Below are 18853 nucleotides of genomic sequence, written 5' to 3'. Positions count from 1 at the left end.
GTATACAATGGCCAGTATTCAAAAGCAAAGGCAGGCATAAATCCCAGAGTAAACAACAACATAATTCCAGGGGGGAAAAAAAAAAATGAACCCAGGATAAAAGATTCCATCTTTAGGAGTATACTTCAAGACTAGTCTATTCTGTTACTGTTCACGCTTATTCCTTAGGGCTACCAAATTCCTTTACTTTGTTTATAAAATGTACTGATACAAAGATATGAGGAAGGCAGGCATAATCTAAATTCCATAATCTAAAGTGCTTTAACCTCTTCTTGAGAGAGATTCTGAAAAAGAAGTTCATACTACCAGTACCTTTTTTCATCTCCTTCTATTAGACAAAAAGATAGAGGAATTCACATGCATACTTATGTGCATCAGTTTCTATTTCTTCTGCAGTTTTTTGTGTTTCTCTGTTTAAAAATATTTCTTTTCAATTTCCTTGTTCTGTCTTGCTCTAAACGCAGAATGGCAGCTTTCTGTTGAAATGACTGATATCAAAGATTAGATTTAACCTGCTTCAGATATCACGCAATCTGTGGGTATTTCCACAAAACCATACATTCTCTTTTTTGTGCAATGTGCTATCTCTTAGAAGTAAAAGCTCTTTATTTACCTGGTCGCTGTCTTTTAAAGAACGGACAGCAATTTCAAACCGTGAAGATTGGTTTATGAGCATACTTGACAGACTGTCATTTCAAGAATGTTGTAAGCTTTGAAGTGGCTACATAAAAATATTTGCAAATATTAGATTCTCCAAAAGGATGAGCAGGTTCAGTCAGAAGCCATTCTCATTAATAAGAAATTAGTAACTACGTTGAGAAATTTTAACACCTTCTTCTTGCACCCAAAAGAGTGAAAGGTATAGGTTCTCAAGTCTTCCTTCAGCTGACTATGGGCACAAACTTCCTTTTTATGTGTTATAAGGTATCCAGTGTCTTGGAAAGATTGACAGGACAATTCTTTATTGACCAAAGAGAGATTAATGCATGTTTATCATGCTTTTTTTCTTTCAGCTCCACTTTCTTTCATAGTGACCAGTATGATGTAGTCTTTGCTGTCTGTGAAAATACAGCTCACAAAAATATGTAGTCCAGATTATAGCTATTCTAATATGGTTAAAATTTTTGTACTTGACCTATCAGGACTGTAATTCAAATATGCTTCTGTTTTACTAGATAACAAGAACTAGTGGGCATATTCATAAGGCATGTTCTTAAGCAACATGCTTTTGAGATGTATACTGAACTTTCTTGAAGCAATTATTGTGGACATGTAAATAATGTAAAAATAAATTCTATGTCCAGTGGATAGAGGAAAAATGAAAATAAAATGACACAAACTGAAAAAACATAACTGGAGATAAAACGGTTTTGATAATATAGGGAGAAAAGTGACTGCTGAGAAAGATAAATAAAAATACTTCCCATCCACCTTCTTCAATATTTCTTCTAGCTCTCTAGTTCTTTAGGGGGTCAGAGCTTTGGGACATGGAAAGTTAACACTTCAAATGTGTGGTCTAGTTTATACCCTCATATTAGTCGTGTCCATTTCTTTGCTGGGTTCATATGGCCCCAGTCGGATAACTGTTGGGGTTTCGCAAAGTTTCTATCTAAAATTTTCATGGTTTTGGGATTCATGTTGTCAGGTAGTTGTATTGGAGACCATTTGTTCCTACTTGAACTTTCTCTGCATTGTTTGTGCACTGCATATTCAATTAGTCTGTGATAGAATCAAGCCCTGGGTTAATTAGTTAATTTCAACATATTTTTTTCCACTTCAGTCGAGAAGAAAAACAAATTTTGCTCTCCGTGTCTCACAATCTTGTAAGAAATAATGGAATAATATCATTACAATTAAAATCGTAATACCTATTTCCTGCTTGCACACTTGAAGAACCATATTGTCTTACAATCATAGTTTATCCAACAAATCTGCTAAGAGGGGAAGGTCTGATTTGCTACTTCTAAAGAGTCAATGCATTATTCACATGATCCATTTGACTTTTGAAATTGCATTACAAATATTTTCAAGGCAGTCAGGATTCTACTAATAAAAATGCATTTTGCTAAATGGGGAGGTTATGTTTATGTCAGTCAAGATGGCTACCATCTAGCTGCTAATTGATTATGATTGTTTTTGTGTCCACAAATTATTTAATCCAATCAGTTTAGGCTCAGCCATAGAAGCATAAACATAAATTTCAGTAAATGGATAGTAGTAATGTCTATGAAAATCTGAAGAAAAAAATTGGGCCATAAAGAAATGAGCATTGAAACTTTGAGCTTAGTAACATGGGCTGCTTAGAGATGTTAAAAAAACAACAACCCGAAAACAAAAACATGCTTTACTGGAAGAAGCAGTGTGTTGGTTCGACTCAGCTCCGTGGCATCTGTATAGACTTGAGCGCTTCAGCGGGGCTTTTTGGTGCCTTTATCCAATAGTTGATTCAGTCAGCTATTGAAGTGCCAGAAAAGTCCCACTGAAGCACCCAATCTATACAGATGTTGGGCACACTGGGTCCAGCTAACACAATGCGTCTTCTGGGCATGTTCTGGGCTTGGCGAGGGAGTATTCCAAGTTTAAAGTAAAGCACCATTTTTTGTTTTGTTTTTTTGTTTGTTTTTAATGTCTGTAAGCAGTCATCCTGTAGGTTTTTGAAAAGAATCATCATCTGAATCTTCACACTTGTGCGATAATAAATTATTTTTCTTTGTTACAAGAAAAATGGAAAACCTGAATATACTGATTGGGTATGGCCTCTACATTTATCCAAAAGATGATCTAGGAAAGCAGATTCTCTTCCTCCCTTCAAAAGGGGTACCTAAATCATTTTGTCATTCCCTTGCTCTTTATCTTAAGCCTTATTAGGTCTTGGTCCTGCAGCCACACACACGAACAAATGTTTGTAAGAATGGGACTGAGGCTGCTGACAGATGTGGAAAACAAAAATAACTCAGCGCTTTACCAGAAGAGGAATCATGTCAGTTTGACCTGGTTTGTCCAGTGTCTGTATAGGTTGCACACTTCAGGGCTTTTTGGCGCTTTTATCTAATAGCTGATTCGATCAGCTATTGGGTAAAAGCACCAAAAAGCCTTGCTGAAATGCATGAGCTATACAGATGCTGGGCGAACCATGTTAAAGTGATGTGATTCCTCTTCTGGGCATGTGCTGCGCTTGGTACCTGGGGGTTTTTTTTTTTTTTTTCCACGTCTGTAAGCAGCCTGAGGCATCGATTTTTTTTCCAAATGCTTTTGGTGCATGTGTAATTTTACTCATATATGAAGTCCAGTTGACTTCAAATTAATGTTCTGATTGTGTATTGACTCAGTATGATGTTACATGCATGAGTAAAGTTTTGTGTGCGCTCCGGAGTTTGCAGACTTATCTAAAAGCACCACATGCCTTTTTTTGGTTCTGTATAAAATACATTCATAATAAAGAAACTTTGCTTGTCAGAATTCATAAGGTAAGGCAAAAGCTTTGCTATGACCTAGATTATTTTTTTATTCAACTATTCTGTTAGTGGGGGGAGCCCTTGACTTCCCTTGTTTTAGAAAAAATGGTAAGGGTCAGACACAGCTGAAGATGGATTTTTGCAGTTTTTGTGAAAACGTATTTAGAGCAGTTTTAAGGCCCTTGAAATCTGGTGCCTCAAATGGGACCTGAGGAACTCCATCTCAGTATTGTCCTTGGAGAATGAGACTTATGATTGAGGGAGGAAGCTCAGCAACTTCATATTAGGGATAATGAAGTCCAAAAAATCCAAAACAGTCAAAAACTTTCATGTACATGGTAAAAACATGTAGGCACTTACCAAACTGCTACATACCTCCTGACCCACAGCCATATCCCACCCTCAGGGGAGAAGAGTTCCCTGGAAGTGAGTGAACCCAGATCTAAAGCATGCTTCAATCATAGAGGAGATAGGGGAGGGAGGGAGGCAGCTGCATGTTTTTCTCTCAGCTACTGGAAACTACCTGCCAGGATTCAGATCTAGGATGACCTGCTGCTATATGTCTTAATTCCACTGTTATTTTGTCTTCCCTGCTGGGGATACATTATCTTACATGGGGGGTGAGATATTTCTCTGGGTCCAAGCATAGGTGTATTTTGGTTCTTCCTGGTTCCTGTTTCTGTTCTTCCTTTTCCTTTCCCTACTCTCTAGGGTTGTGGAAGTTTCGGTTGGCTTTCTACTCTCCCCTCACAGCTAGCTCTAAAGCAAGGATTAAGGAAAAGTAAAAATTCCTGGTTATGTTTGTACTTCAAATGGCATCAGCCCCAAACAGTAGGTGTACTGAAATGTGTTGTTGAGGTCACCCAAAAAATTTAAGTCTGCTTGCATCTGATGTCCTCCATGAACACCTCTTGGCGGTTTCTGAGAAGAACTGAGATGCATTAATGAAAGGTTGGAATAAAGATTTGAAGAAGTTTGCACTTATGCAAATAAGAATATCCTAAATCTGCTTTTTTGCTTACTTTGCCTATGGTGTTGAATTCTGGTTCGGGTTTTGTATAGCTATCTGATATGTATGTTTTATTGAACTCCTGACTACCAGATTTCTGATCCACCCCTGAAGAAGTTTATAGGTCCAAAGATAATAGCTATGTATCTATGTGCAATCCAATATATAACACCACTTTGGATTAGAAATGTTGTCTGTAATGTGGGAATTATCCTGAGTGGGGTTACTTTTGGTGAGGAGATGCTATTTTCTGGTTATTTTCTATGGTATTAAAAATGGCAGGTATAGTTTGTAGCAGTGTTAAGATAAGGCAACACTTCTGTTTAAATACTACAGTAGTGAATAGTCAGTCTTTTAGCAAGATCAAGATGATCCAGTTAGATCATATCTCAGTTTTCAGAATTACAAATGTGATGAAGATGTGCACTGTTTGAGGATAGACTTGTTTTCAGATCTTCTCTGGGTAATGACAGTGGTGTGATAAGGTTACTTGGGTGACCTGGAACTGCATTTCTGTGCTTTCTAATGTTTGGCTGTTGCATTAACTGTTTAACTTTGAATTTCAGGGTATTTTAATGTATCTGGGTTTTCAAAGCATGCTAAATGTTCTCTTAGGAGTCTCTTTCTTAATCTATATTAAGTTTTTTCATGGGAATTTCCTTTTATTTTAGAAGCATGTACAGATGTTTTTGTCAGTTTCAGGATTCCAGCTGGGTAGGCTTGGACCTCCCTTCCCTCTCCTCACAAACTGCCTCCCACATATTTCTCCATGATTTCCCTTTCCCTGGTTTCCAGGAAAGCCATCTATTTTACAAATTGGTCCTCACCTTCCTATTTAGCTGTTTCTCATCCACTGCTCCATGAGTTTTGCCTCATGCTGTTACCCTTCTGCAACTGTTCCTGTTGTGATTGGGCTATGTGGAGTTCATAAACTCCATGTTGAGGCTCTCATGAAGCTACTTAAAATAGTTGAATCTGTCAACAAACCTCCCCTTCCTCCATGCCATCTAGTGGAAAAGAAACCTTAATCAGAGGTATCAATCCTGCCCAAAACAGCTGATTTATAATATATTTGCAATTGTAAACCAAGCCATTTTTGGAGTCATATGAGGCTAAAGGATATGAGGGAAAATTTTGCAAGAAATAGAATTGTATCAATTCATCGCTCTTTAAAAAAAAAAAAAAAAAAAAAAACCTTTTCAGATTTATGTCAGATGTTCAAGAAATGTTCTGTTTTGAAGTATGATAATCTGCCTGAAATATCATGGCAATTGTTTTAGTTTTGGTGACAATAAAAGAAACAAGTCAAAATCAGGTCTATAATGTCCATTTAAGCTGAAAAGTAACCTACCATTATCAACTTGAAATTAAGTCTTCTCTTTAAAGAATTAATTAATTTGTTTCTACTGTTCTCAGCCCATGAATTATCTTGCTCATATTTGTCACTTTAGATTTGTGCTTGCCTATATTTAAAAAAAAAATTATTCTGTCTAACACTGTGTTGAGATAATTGCACTGAGGTGTAAAAAACAAATGGGAGAAACCATGAATATATAAATAAGGTGGTAGTAGACATGTGGTATTGTCAAAAGTAGAAAATAAACAGGAGAAAAAGTAGAAAAAATTTTGATATGTTACTTGACATAGATATTGAATGTTATTTGTAATGTTGGTAGATAAAACATTTAGATGCAGGTGTGATGAATATTTTTTTAAAATTCTAAATGGGTCCCTTCAACAATGTAGGGACTAATGTTGTTTGTGGTGCAATCAATATTCCTAAATAACTAATGTGGTATATAAATGATAGCAGAACAGAATGTGTTTCTTCAGCACAGCAGAAGGCATGTTCAAGTAACAACCACGCTATCAAAATCATTACTCACTGATGCTACATTTTAGGGTATGAATCATCTATGAGCTGGTCCCAAACAAAGTGTTGACAGAACTTCCTTTCACCCAATAGAGAGAGATTTCAATTAGCTTTTTTTGCCAAAAGTTTTAAAAGCAAATACAGTTGGCTTGGAGCTAAGGGAGGCATGGTAAAAGGCTGCCAAAGTATGCCTTACTGCCTGTATTCAAAAAGAAATGGTTGTCTTCTCCAGATAGCTGAAAGGTGCCATACTACTTTAGGTGAGGAGGTTCTCAATTCTTACATGGGAAATGGAAATATTTATATTTTTATATATATAGCTAGCTGTATTTTAGGATCTATTTTTTCCATTAGGTAGATTGGTCACTGAATATACAGCGAGTTTTTGAAAATATGCTAAAACACCTCTTGAACCTATTTGGGACTTTTGAACATAAATTATACTAGACTCTTTGCCTATGTTCTTCTTGTTAACCTGCTTTCGGAGTAGTGTTAAAGTCTCTCCCTCTCCCTCCCGTTTTGTGATTGTATTGGTCTTGCTGGTTTTTTTGTGTTGATCTCCCCTAAAATTTTTCATACTGATTTCCACTCTTACAAACCAGAAGGTGGTATGAAAAAAACACATTTTATTAATATTTTGAAAAATGTTGTGGGTTGTTTTATAAACCAACCTTTGCACTTTGGGATGGATGGTACACTAGTTTAATAAATAAACAAGCCTGCTTCGTAAAGACAAGGCTGCCCTTTTGGTTGAGTCTTTGATTTTCACTGTTGGTAGAATTGAATTTTTTACTATAATCCATTGCGCTGCCAGACTTTTTTCTATCACATCCCTCTCATTGCCATCTATAACTGTTGTCTTAGTAGAACTATTTCCTTGAAAAGTTTGTGTTTTTCATGGCTACTTATGATTTTACCTACAGCAACCTAACACATTTCCAGGGCATCTTCTCCAAGTGTGAGTTATATAGCACTTCTCATCCAATGATTTTGAATATTAAGGCTTAAAAAACCTCTGTAAAAAGAAAAGTTTCATTCCACAAATGGGAAAACTGAGGTAGAGAAGAGGTGATGTGCCTGGCTTAAGGTACAGAGTGAGCCAGTAGCAGGTCTAGGAACAAAATCAGAAGACCTGATTCTGTACTGTAACTAGTAGAGTGTTCCCTTAAAATAAATCATAAACCGTACTGGATTGTGACATATTTATAGTCTTTAAACTAAACTAAGCAGATAGAAAAGCACCTTGAGATTTTCCTGTAAGGGACAAGGGAGACTCAATTGCCTAACCTAAATGCATTCTTATTCACAACATTTGCAATTATGATGTGGCTCATGTTGGAATTTGACAGAAATTCTTAGGGGCCATCTACTTACTTGGCATTTGGGGCTTTAGAAGAGAACATCTTTTCAGAGAACTGTACTCACTGACATATAACCCGATTTCTTTTTCTCTCTTTTTAGGTCATTACAGACTTGGAAGAGCAGCTGAATCAGCTGAGTGAAGACAATGCAGAATTGAACAATCAGAATTTCTTCCTGTCCAAGCAGCTTGATGAGGCCTCTGGGGCCAGTGATGAGGTTGTCCAGCTGCGAAGTGAGGTCGACCATCTTCGTCGAGAGATCACAGAGAGGGAAATGCAGCTTACCAGTCAGAAACAAGTGAGAGCTTTAGAAATTTTGTTTAAAATCTGTCAGACAGTTAGCTAAATGTGAGACTAGCTAGCCACAAATTCCTTTTTCTGATCTGGGGGGTGCACTGGCACTAACCTATGGCTTAATAACAACTTGACCATTCAGTGATTATGTTCTTCCAAAGCAATGTAAGACTGTGTAAGATCTGGGGAATATCTCTTTATATGGTTCCCTACAACGCTGTTAAAGAACTGTGTTTCCTAAAGGTACTGTAACATAAAATTTGGTTCATTTCTGCTTTGTGACCTTCAGTGCCAAAGGCATCATGAGGTATTGCTTACATTAAAAGTAACCATGATTTAATATATACACGCCTTGAGATGAGTTGTGATTTACCAGCTGATGCTTGCTGCTGATTTGCATGTTGTGTACTTGAAATAGTAAAGCTGCATCTTGAGGTGCATGTTTGATGTAGGAAAAACAAATTTATAGGAAGATTTATTTTTAGACAATGGAGGCCTTGAAGACAACATGTACAATGTTGGAAGAGCAAGTGATGGACTTGGAGGCCCTGAACGATGAACTTCTTGAAAAGGAACGTCAGTGGGAAGCATGGAGAAATGTTTTAGGGGATGAAAAGTCTCAATTTGAATGCCGGGTTCGAGAATTACAGAGAATGTTAGATACAGAGAAACAGAGCAGGTATGATTTCGTTAATTTGTGTGTAAAAATGCTACATGAAATAGTGTAATTTGTGTATCTAGAAACTTCATCAAACATCTGTTCTCACAAAGTAAATCTGAAAGATGGCATACAAGTTGATACTTGTGTATTTGCTCCTGTTATTCCTATGTGAGGGCACCAATTTAGACAAAGTAGTATTTCTTGTTGTAATTTGTAAAGTATCTTTCAAACTTAATTTATAACCTGGGCATTGCACAGTAAACTAGCTATTTCTTTTACTTCCTTGCACTGGTGATTGATCCTTCCATTCCATAGCTGTATCAGGGGAAGAGACCAAGACTTGTGTAAAGTGGAAGTATCACATTTAAGTTGACTGGCTTTATAAAATGGGATTTTGAAAGTCTGAAGCAAATCTCTGAAGGATTCTATTGATCTCTTGACATCCTAGGAGGAGGTCCGTCCCAGAAATGAGAATGTTAGGTAATAGCTTTTCTTTATTTTTAATACAGAGTCCGAGCAGATCAACGTATTACTGAATCCCGCCAGGTGGTAGAACTAGCTGTTAAAGAACATAAGGCAGAGATTCTAGCTCTCCAACAAGCACTGAAGGAACAAAAACTCAAAGCTGAGAGTCTCTCTGACAAGGTCAGTAGCTTTTTACTTAAAACCTTCATATATTCACTGAAGAACAAAGTCCCAACTCAGTCTTTCCAATGCGGTTTTGTGTAGAACAGCCTTTCTCAGATGTAAGAATAAATTTTCAAACAGGCTGAGGCATAGGTACTGACTTTTATTTTTGCAGCGTTGGGGGGGGGCATCATGTGTGCGCATGCACGTGGTACACCCTGCATCCCACTCCCCACAGCCTCTTGTAGGCTGGAACTCTGCCAGCCTGCAAGGGGAAACCTACTGTTTCCCCTGGTTTTCTGTGGTGAATGGAAAACCGGGATCCCTGCACGATACTGGGAATTCAGGGCAAATGCTGTCCTGGAGTCATGCAGCCTGGGACTGGGGCTTGATGTTCCCATTTCAGGACTGTCTCACCCGATTAGGGATGGGTGGTCACCCTACCCTCTTCCCAAGGGAGTCCAGAGCCCTCGGGCCCCCCATGTACTTGGTTCCTATGGGCTGAGGCTTCTTCATTTTTCAGGGTGCAGTTTTAAAGTGCAGGTTTTGTTCTCAGAGAGAAGAGCTGAGATTTCTCATCAATTAAGGCCAAATATAAATCAGTGGAGACCAACCTTTTTGGCAGGCTGGTTACAATTCAGCTCCATGCCGTTCCTGAGTTCCACTTTAATCCCCTTCCTCTACCCAGTCTGCTGGCCTGCTTTCTGCTCTTTGCCCTGTCTTCCCTCATCCAGTCTGCTGCTCTGCTTTCAGCTCCCTTCTTTTGCCCCCTGCTCAACCTGCTGCTTTGCTATCTGCTCCCCACCCTATCTGTTACTGCACTACTTGTTCCATTCCTGATATGCCACATGCCATGTAAGAAGCTGCCTGTACCACTTGTGGTATGCATATTGCAGGTTTGTCACTCCTGATGTACATCAAGGTGATATAAAATGTTAACAGATCTGCCTCTCATTTGGCATCCACATTGCCAAACTGTTTTCTAGTTTTCTTTTAAGAAAGGCAGATATATATTTTTTCATTCTTGGCTCTTTTGTTTGGGAAATTTCTATTTTGGAATCTGTGGGTTTTGTAGTATTCATTAGCATCTGCAGCTGTATTTTGGTCTGTCTCTCCCAAATGTCTAGCTCAATGACTTGGAGAAGAAACATGCCATGCTGGAGATGAATGCTCGCAGTTTGCAACAGAAGCTTGAGACAGAACGGGAACTCAAACAGAGGCTTCTGGAGGAAGTAAGGACTAACTTGTAATGGGATTTTATATTATAATAATTTCAGTAGGAGGATCTGCCATGTGAAATCAAAAAATAGCTATTTTTACAAGCAGGCTGAAAGGTGTTGAGTGAAGATGAAGACTGCAAGGTTTTCTTCTGGATCTGGAATTATTTAGCATCTTCATTAATGATTTGGACAATAGGATGGAGGGCATATTTAGCAAATTTGTGGAGAACACCAAGTTGGGTGGAGTTGCAGACACTGGAGGGTAGGACTAGGATCCAGAATCAACTGCATAAGCTAGAGAAACAGCCTACAATCAACCAGATGAAATGTAGTAAGGACAAGGGCAAAGTCCTGCATTTGGAGCTGAATAATTGCATGGACAAATACAGACTGGGGAATGACTGGCTAGGCTGCAGAACTACAGAGAAGGATGTGGGGGTTACAGTGGATGATAAGCTAAATGTGAGCCAACAGTGTGCTTACTGCTGAAAAAAGCCAACAGCATACTGGATTGTATTAAAAGGAGCATCACCTGCAAACCAAGGGAAGTGATTCTTCCATGCTATTCAGTGCTGGTGAGGTACAGGTTTGAACTCTACACTTTAAGAAAGATGTGGACAAATTGGATAGAGTCCAGGAGAGTGACAGAATGATTAGGTGCCTAGAAAGCATGACTTACAAGGAAAGATTGAAAAAACTAGGGTTATTTAGCCTGGAGAAGACTGAGGAGGAATTTGATAGCAGTATAATACCTGAAGGGTGATTATAGAGAATAGACAGATTTTTCTCTTTGGTTGTAGGAGACAGGACTAGGAGCAATGGCCTCAAACTGCAGCAGAGGAAATTTAGGTTGGAGATTAGGAAGAACTTCTGACTATGATGGTGGTTACCTAGACAAGTTGTGGAATCTCCAGCCTTAGAAATTTCCAAGAGCAAGTTAGATAAACACTTGACTAGAATGGTTTAGTCGGGAAATATCTTGCCTTGAGCAGGTTGTTAGATGACCTTGTGAGATCCCTTCCAGCCCTACTTGCTTATGATCTTAAGGTGCCAGAAGATGCCCAACATTGGTGATTAGCACTTGGCTCCTCCTGCCACAAGTTAAATGCAGAGATCTGAGCACTTATAAGAGATCAAATCAATTACATCTACCAGAGAGACAGATGCTTGTCCTGGTTTCTAGGAAATTTTTTTTCTTAGTGGAGATGTTGAGGAATTTATAGTATGTATATAGAAGATATGGAAAACTAGTTCCTAGAATTTTGTTTGATCTCTCTTACCAGGCTAGCCACAGGATTCCAGAAATCAGCTTAAATAAATTACCTCAATACATAGAGCTTAAAAAAAGATAACACAAATAGATCCTTGATTTGCATGCCTTTGTATGAAATGTAACCATATGGCATTCTGAGTAGAAGGACAGATTCTGGGATTTTATAAATGGGAAATTTAATATTTAAACTATAAACAAAACGGTTACTCTTAAGTTCTCTGAAGATAGTTATTCTGCAAAAAGTAATGTTAATGACTTCTTTAGAAATTGTCTCTGGCTTCTGTTTTCCCACTAACAGCAGGCAAAGCTGCAGCAGCAAATGGATCTGCAAAAAAACCACATCTTCCGCCTCACTCAGGGTCTGCAGGAGGCTCTGGATCGAGCTGATCTTCTGAAGACTGAAAGGAGTGACCTGGAATATCAACTAGAAAACATTCAGGTGAGGTTTAACAAATGAAAAACAAAAAAAAAGGGTCTGTTGCAAATCTCAAACATCAGATTTATGGAGACAGACTTGCCATTATCACATACTACATTTCCTTATTGGATAAAATCAGAACTAAACATATATTTTATTTCCTGCCTGGTGCTTGCTGCATGATATCTTAACTCTCTTATTGCACTGATATCTTCCTATGTCTATCACTGCAACAATTTTTATGTGTGTATGGTTTGCAGGTTCTCTATTCCCATGAAAAGGTGAAAATGGAAGGCACTATTTCTCAACAAACCAAACTCATTGACTTTTTGCAAGCAAAGATGGATCAGCCAGCCAAAAAGAAGAAGGTGGGTGAAAGGTGTGAGAGGCATGATTTAAGTAATTAAAACATGAAGTTACATGTCTGAAGCCTTCATGATTTAGTTACTTATTGCATGTTCCAAATATCCTATTCTCTCCTTCTCTCTCTCTCTCTCAATTACTGCATAACGCAAACACATCCCAGTTTAAGGAACGTTATAAATGACCAAATGCAAGGTTGGTTGGGCAGCATGTTGTCCTTGTGGCCTTTTAGTATTTTTGTGTTCCTACAATGAGTTGAGTTAGAACCCAGTAGTTCTTCCCCTGTTGCAGCTGAGGAAACATCATTAGGTAAATTGAATCTTTCATAGAGATAATGTGCAAGCAAGTTTTTTAAACAATGGTAAGTATATACATATACTATGTATCAGGAAGGACTGATCTTGTAGTTAGGCGTAGGATTAGTCAGGAGACCAGTGTTCTGTTTTCAGCTTTGCTACAGGCCCCTTTATGATTTGGAGTTTAGGTAATTTAACCTTCCCCAGTCTGTAAAGGGCATCATGGTGTAGATCTGTGTAGATTCCTCTTGAGACCCTCTGCTACAGGAAATACAAGCTGTTGTTATAATACAGGTAATGTATGCTCCCTTTTTTTAATGAACATCAAGGCCTCAACCTTTCTCTCCAGCTCCAATTTTAACTAAAAGGCCATCTTTTTGTGTGTCAGAATTACTTTTAGGCCCTCTGGCCTGCAGCTAGCTAGCTTCACTTTACCTAGTTTAAGCCATCTCTTACTAGGAGTTAGGAGTTGTCTGTGTGTTTCTGTTGCTAGGGCCTGTTTAGTCGGCGGAAAGAGGACCCTTCTTTACCCACACAGGTTCCTCTGCAGTACAATGAGCTGAAAGTGGCACTGGAGAAGGAGAAGGCTCGTTCCGCTGAGCTGGAGGAAGCTCTACAGAAAACACGCATTGAACTCAGATCTGCTCGAGAAGAAGGTAGGGGTTAACAGAAAAGTTGAATCTGGAGGAGAAAGACACTTTTGGCCTGAAAACATGGCTTAAATTTTGCGTCCCTGTAACACTGGATTATAGTAATTCCAACCTTGCCTGCTGTTTTGAAGATGCAGTAGGACTACACGTTTTCTGCAGGCTGTAACCCTTGAATGGTTATGTAGAACCGCTGCTGTGACTCAGCCTCGTATTGGGAAAGTTAACAAGCTGTGTTTGTCTGTCTATAGCTGCCCATCGGAAAATAACAGACCACCCTCATCCATCCACACCAGCCACAGCTAGGCAGCAGATCATCATGTCTGCCATTGTCCGCTCACCAGAGCATCAGCCCACTCCCATCAGCCTGCTAGCTCCACCCTCAAGTCACAGAAAAGAGTCCTCCACACCAGAGGGTAAGCCTCCAAGATATTGTATAGTTGTCTTTTCCTATTCAGAATCTCTTTTTTTCAAAACCACCTTTGCGGTCTTTTTTTTCTCCTTCATGCAGGTATACATCAAGGATTCTCAACCAGGGCATTACAAAATCTTTTCAGAGGTGCTGTGGGGTGCCACTCAATGTTAGCATTGTTAGATGCACATACATTCCAAACATGATTCACAAGAGAAACCCAAAGATTTCAAATAGGAATTGCAGTGTTAAAAACATTCTGACCTGTTGTGGTCCTTCTGAATTGTTGCAACAGAAGAATTTTTCTATTATTTTTCTGTAATCAAAAAAAATGACTGAAAACTAGGAGCTGGCACTTTCTAAGGGGACCTTGAGCCTAAAAAAGTTCAGAACCACTGGTAGACATAAAGATATGGTGACAAGTATTGTGAGCTTTAGGGGGCAGGCTTGGAAACAATTATAAAGAGTCTTGATCTGTGTGACGGGGCAAGTCTTTCTTAAATCTCACTGTGGGTGATGAATTTTACTAATAATTCCTACCTTAATAAATATTTTAATTGTCACTTTTGCCTACATTCTTCAGTCTAAAAATCTCTGAATCAAAGTTCAGTATTACTTATTTAACTAGCAGGTGTACTCTTGATTTTGTGTTAAATTGATTTGTTTCTAAACATATCTAGTTTCTGTTAGAGGATCCATGAAACAGCATACCTGGATTCCAAACAAAAAGTATTCCTATTCCCTTGTTGCCGTTAGTATGGCTTGCTCCATCAAAGAAATTGAATAGGAGACAATGAAACTAGCTGGAGACAGTGTTGTAAAATCCACAGCGTAATGTACTTAAAAGTGTTTTTGCTATTTTTGATTATAAAATTCTAAGATGGAAGGACAGTTTTTATTGTGCTTGTTTGGTGTATTTTTTCATCCCTTCCTTGTCACTAGTGGACAGTATACCTTTAAGTATCTGCAAAGATTGTCAGTAAAAAATGTGACCAAATCCATTTCACTCTTCTGGTTATTCAGTAGTGTCACTTCAAAATCACAGTGCTTTATGTAAGATACAGATTCATACAATATGTGTACTTCCCTGTGTCACTGAGAAGCAGTATTTAGTTTAATAATACTGCTTTTGTTCTTTAGAGTACACTTTACTCACAGTGTACACTAGAGTACACTTTATTTTCTGTAAACTTTTACTTTCTGTAGACTTTTATGGATGTTTCCTCAATGGTTTTTTGTAGACATTTGGGCTGGAAGGGACCCTGGAGGATCATCGAGTCCAGCCCCCCCACCCCTGGGGCAGGAAGTCAGCAGGGATCATAGGATCCCTGCAAGATAAGCATCCAAATGTGTTTTGAAGGCGTTCGAAGTGGGTGCTTGAACCGCCTCAGGTGGCAGTCTGTTCCAAACCTTGGGGGCTCGGACAGTGAAGAAGTTCTTTATGTCCAGCCTGAACCGGTCACAGTAGAGTTTGTGACCATTCAATCTTGTCATCCCTTGGGGGGCTCTGGTGAACAGTCGTTCTCCCAGATCCTGATGAGCACCCCTGATAAGTGTATAGGTGGCCACCAGATCACCCCTGAGCCTGTGCTTTTCCAGGCTTAATAGCCCCATTGCTCTCAGCCTCTCATCATAAGGTCTGTTTTCCTGAACTCTGATCATGCACGTGGCTCTCCTCTGCACCCTCTCAAGCATCTCCACATCCTTTTTGAATTGCGGAGCCCAAAACTGGACGCAGTACTCCGGCTGCGGCCTCACCAAGGCTGAGTACAACGGGAGAATGACGTCCCGGGATCTGCTTGAGAAGCATCTGTGGATGCAAGCTTTACTAGCCGCAGCATCACACTGAAGGCTCATGTTCATCTTGTGGTTAACCATGACCCCCAAGTCCCTTTCATCTGTAGAGCTAACCCCCGTAGCACTACTGAGCCTATATTTATGGTGCAGGTTTTTCCTCCCAAGGTGGAGAACCTTGCATTTTTCAGTATTGAACACCATCAGGTTCTTGTCTGCCCATTTCCTGAGCCTGTCAAGATCTGCCTGGATCACCCTCTTGTCCTCAGGTGTGGATGCTTTACCCCAGAGTTTGGTGTCATTGGCGAACTTGGCCAGTCTGCTTCTGATACCAATGTCCACATCATTGATGTATATGTTAAACAGTATAGGCCCTAGGACAGAGCCTTGTGGGACCCCACTGGTCACAGCACATCAAGACGATTGGCTCCCATCCACCACCACTCTCTGGGTCCTACTGCAGAGCCAGTTCCCCAGCCAGCGGATTGTGGTGACGTCAAGGCCACAGTTATCCAGTTTAACTAAGAGGTGATCGTGGGATACCAGATTGAAGGCTTTTTTAAAGTTGAGGTATATGATGTCGATCTTTTCCCCTTTGTCCAGGTGATAAGTCACCTGGTCATAAAAGGAAATGAGATTCGTCAAGCAAGACCTACCTGCAACAAACCCATGCTGGGTATCCCTCAGGATATTGCCTTCAGCTAGTCTGTTAAGGATAGTCTCCTTGATAATCTTTTCCAAGACTTTCTCCAGGATAGAGGTCAGGATGATGGGCCTATAGTTTGCTGGATCTACTTTACTCCCTTTCTTGAAGATAGGCACCACATTGGCCTTCTTCCAGTCATTGGGCACTTCACCAGAGCGCCAAGAACTCTCAAAGATCCGTGCCAGGGCCTGAGCTATGATGCTCGCCAGTTCCCTGAGAACCCTTGGATGTAACCTATCAGGGCCAGCTGACTTGAAGGTATCCGGCCTGTTGAGGTGTTCCTTCATGAGGTCAGCTTCGATGGAGGGCAAGGAATCTCCCTCACCCAGGCCTCCCTGACCCATAGTGGGCAGGACCGTCCTATGGGGCTGATGGAAAACTGACACAAAGTACCCATTTAGCAAGTTAGCTTTTTCCTGGGCATCAGTTGTCAGTTGCCCCATCTGGTTTAGCAGGGGTCCAATGTTGCCCTTGCTTTTCCTCTGGCTCCCCACATATCTAAAAAAGGACTTTTTATTTTCCTTGATATTTGTAGCTAGCTGGAGTTCCATCACAGCCTTGGCTTTCCTGATTTGCTCTCTGCAAGTCCAGACTAATGCAGAGTATTCTTCCTTGGTGGCGGTTTCAGTCCTCCATCCTTTATAGGTCCTCCTTTTAAGATGCAGGAGGTCCGCCAGTTCCTTGAGAGCCAAGGTGGCTGCTGTGCCCTCCTGCTGCCTTTCCCCTGAGACGAGATGGACTTTGCTTGCACATCCAGGATTGCTCCCTTGAGAAGCATCCACGCGTCGTGAACTCCCCTCTCTCCATTTGGTTGTGGCATTTTAGGGCCTCTCTGACAAGCCTCCTTAGCTTGTCAACGTCAGCTTTCCTGAAGTCGAGGACTTCTGTACAACTGACTGACTTGCCAGCTTTACAGCAGATGGTGAAGATGATCAGTTCATGATCACTGTCATCCAGCTTCCCTTCCATTGTTAGGTTGTCAGTTAGGTCATCCCCGGTTGCCAGTATGAGGTCGAGCAGCGCTTTACCTCTTGTTGGCCTGTAGACTTCTTGCATCAGATAGAGGTTGTCCACACACGAGAGAAAGCTTTGCGACTTCTCCAATTTGGCCAAGTGCTCCTCCCATGAGATATCTGGGTAGTTAGTCTCCCATGACAACCATACACCAGAATTGTGCGGCCTCAGCCAATTCCCTGGTGAACTCCTGGTTAAGGTCTTGACTCTGGGTAGTGGGTCTGTAGTAGACCCCCACCGTAGTATCCCCTGTGCCATGTTCCCCACGGATTTTAACCCAGAGGGTCTCAAGTCATCCACCATGGGTGCCAATGTTGGCTTGCATGGACACGTAGCTTTCCTTGACATAGAGAGCTATGCCCCTGCCCCTTTTGTCCACTCAATCCCTCGTGTACAGGATATAGCTGTCTATACCTGTGGTCCAGTCATAGGCAGAGTCCCACCAGGTCTCTGTTATCCCAATGACATTGTTATTTGTATTTAGGAGGAGAACAAGTTCCTTCTGTTTATTCCCCAGGCTCCTGGCATTTGCATATAGACACGCAAGTGCCCCTTAGGGGCTCTTGCCTTGCCTACATTTTGTTCCAGGGCTGGGGCTGGGGTGGGATCCCTTATGTGCCATGGCTTGCTGGCTTTGCAAGGGCCACTTGGTGGGCCAGCAGCTGCAGTAGTCCCCCGCATCCTCCGGCGGGCGTAGTTAAAGCCTGGTGGAGCAGGTCAGCCAGTCTAGCTGAGAAGAGCCTCCTCCCCAGTGGAGAGAGGTGGAGGCCATCCCTTCGCACCAGCTCGCTGCCTCTCAAGGTTAATGTATCTTTACTTGTCTGAGCTAGAACATAATTCAGCTGAGCAGAAATTCTCCAACGGCATTCATAATAAAGTGCAAAGATTATTAAGCTTGAAGTGTGCCTAAAAGGTGTGGGCAGTAGGTAATGTGAGAAGCAGACTACTTACTGAGAAGCCTACTTTTGAAAAAATGGTAGAACTGAATGTTGAGGGGGCTATGCTCACTTGTAGATGAAAAGGAGCCTGTAGTGATAGTACCAGAATATCTCCAAGTGAATTGTTGGCAGTAGAGTTGGAATCCAGAAATTCTGGATCCGATACTGTGAGCTTTTACTGTGAGCTGAGAGACGATTTCATTCTGCCAAAAGGCTTTAGCAGGCTCATAAGCCTCTACAGTCCAGTCCCTAAAGGTGAACAGGGTACCACTCCATGTTGTGTAGACACAACTTACATAGGTGCAAAGGAGAGAGATATTCAATCAGTGGTAAAGGATGTGCCAAGGGAAGATGTTCAGTGGGGAAAGAACTTTTCACAAGGGGTAAGATTGTCTTACTGGCAATCAGAAGTGTACAACTTGTCCTGGAAGGAACTAAAAGGTGCTCATGGTTAGCGTTGATAGTGGAGGAAAACATCTGTCAGGAGTGTGG

The 18853-nt window shown here is 40.6% G+C and overlaps 1 protein-coding gene across 7 annotated transcripts in view; it reads left to right on the top strand.

Annotated features, from left to right (window-relative positions):
- The window catches only part of CIT (citron rho-interacting serine/threonine kinase), a 137118-nt gene that overhangs the window by 79566 nt on the left and 38699 nt on the right, over nt 1–18853 (top strand). For 5 of the 7 annotated variants that reach the window (XM_019506778.1, XM_019506776.1, XM_019506780.1 and 2 more), the window contains 8 exons: nt 7799–7996; nt 8478–8671; nt 9163–9298; nt 10408–10512; nt 12072–12212; nt 12452–12559; nt 13344–13506; nt 13749–13913. In XM_019506778.1, coding sequence (XP_019362323.1) covers nt 7799–7996; nt 8478–8671; nt 9163–9298; nt 10408–10512; nt 12072–12212; nt 12452–12559; nt 13344–13506; nt 13749–13913 — 1210 coding nt within the window. The remainder of the gene's footprint in view (nt 1–7798; nt 7997–8477; nt 8672–9162; nt 9299–10407; nt 10513–12071; nt 12213–12451; nt 12560–13343; nt 13507–13748; nt 13914–18853) is intronic. The other 2 variants (XM_019506781.1, XM_019506779.1) reach the window with 1 other exon arrangement.

Source organism: Gavialis gangeticus, unplaced genomic scaffold (assembly GCF_001723915.1).
Source record: "Gavialis gangeticus isolate Ggan-Ray unplaced genomic scaffold, GavGan_comp1, whole genome shotgun sequence".
In the NCBI taxonomy this organism is placed as follows: Eukaryota; Metazoa; Chordata; order Crocodylia; family Gavialidae; genus Gavialis; species Gavialis gangeticus.
The sequence above is the reverse complement of the archived record's forward strand: the minus strand, read 5'-3'. Positions and strand labels throughout refer to the sequence as shown.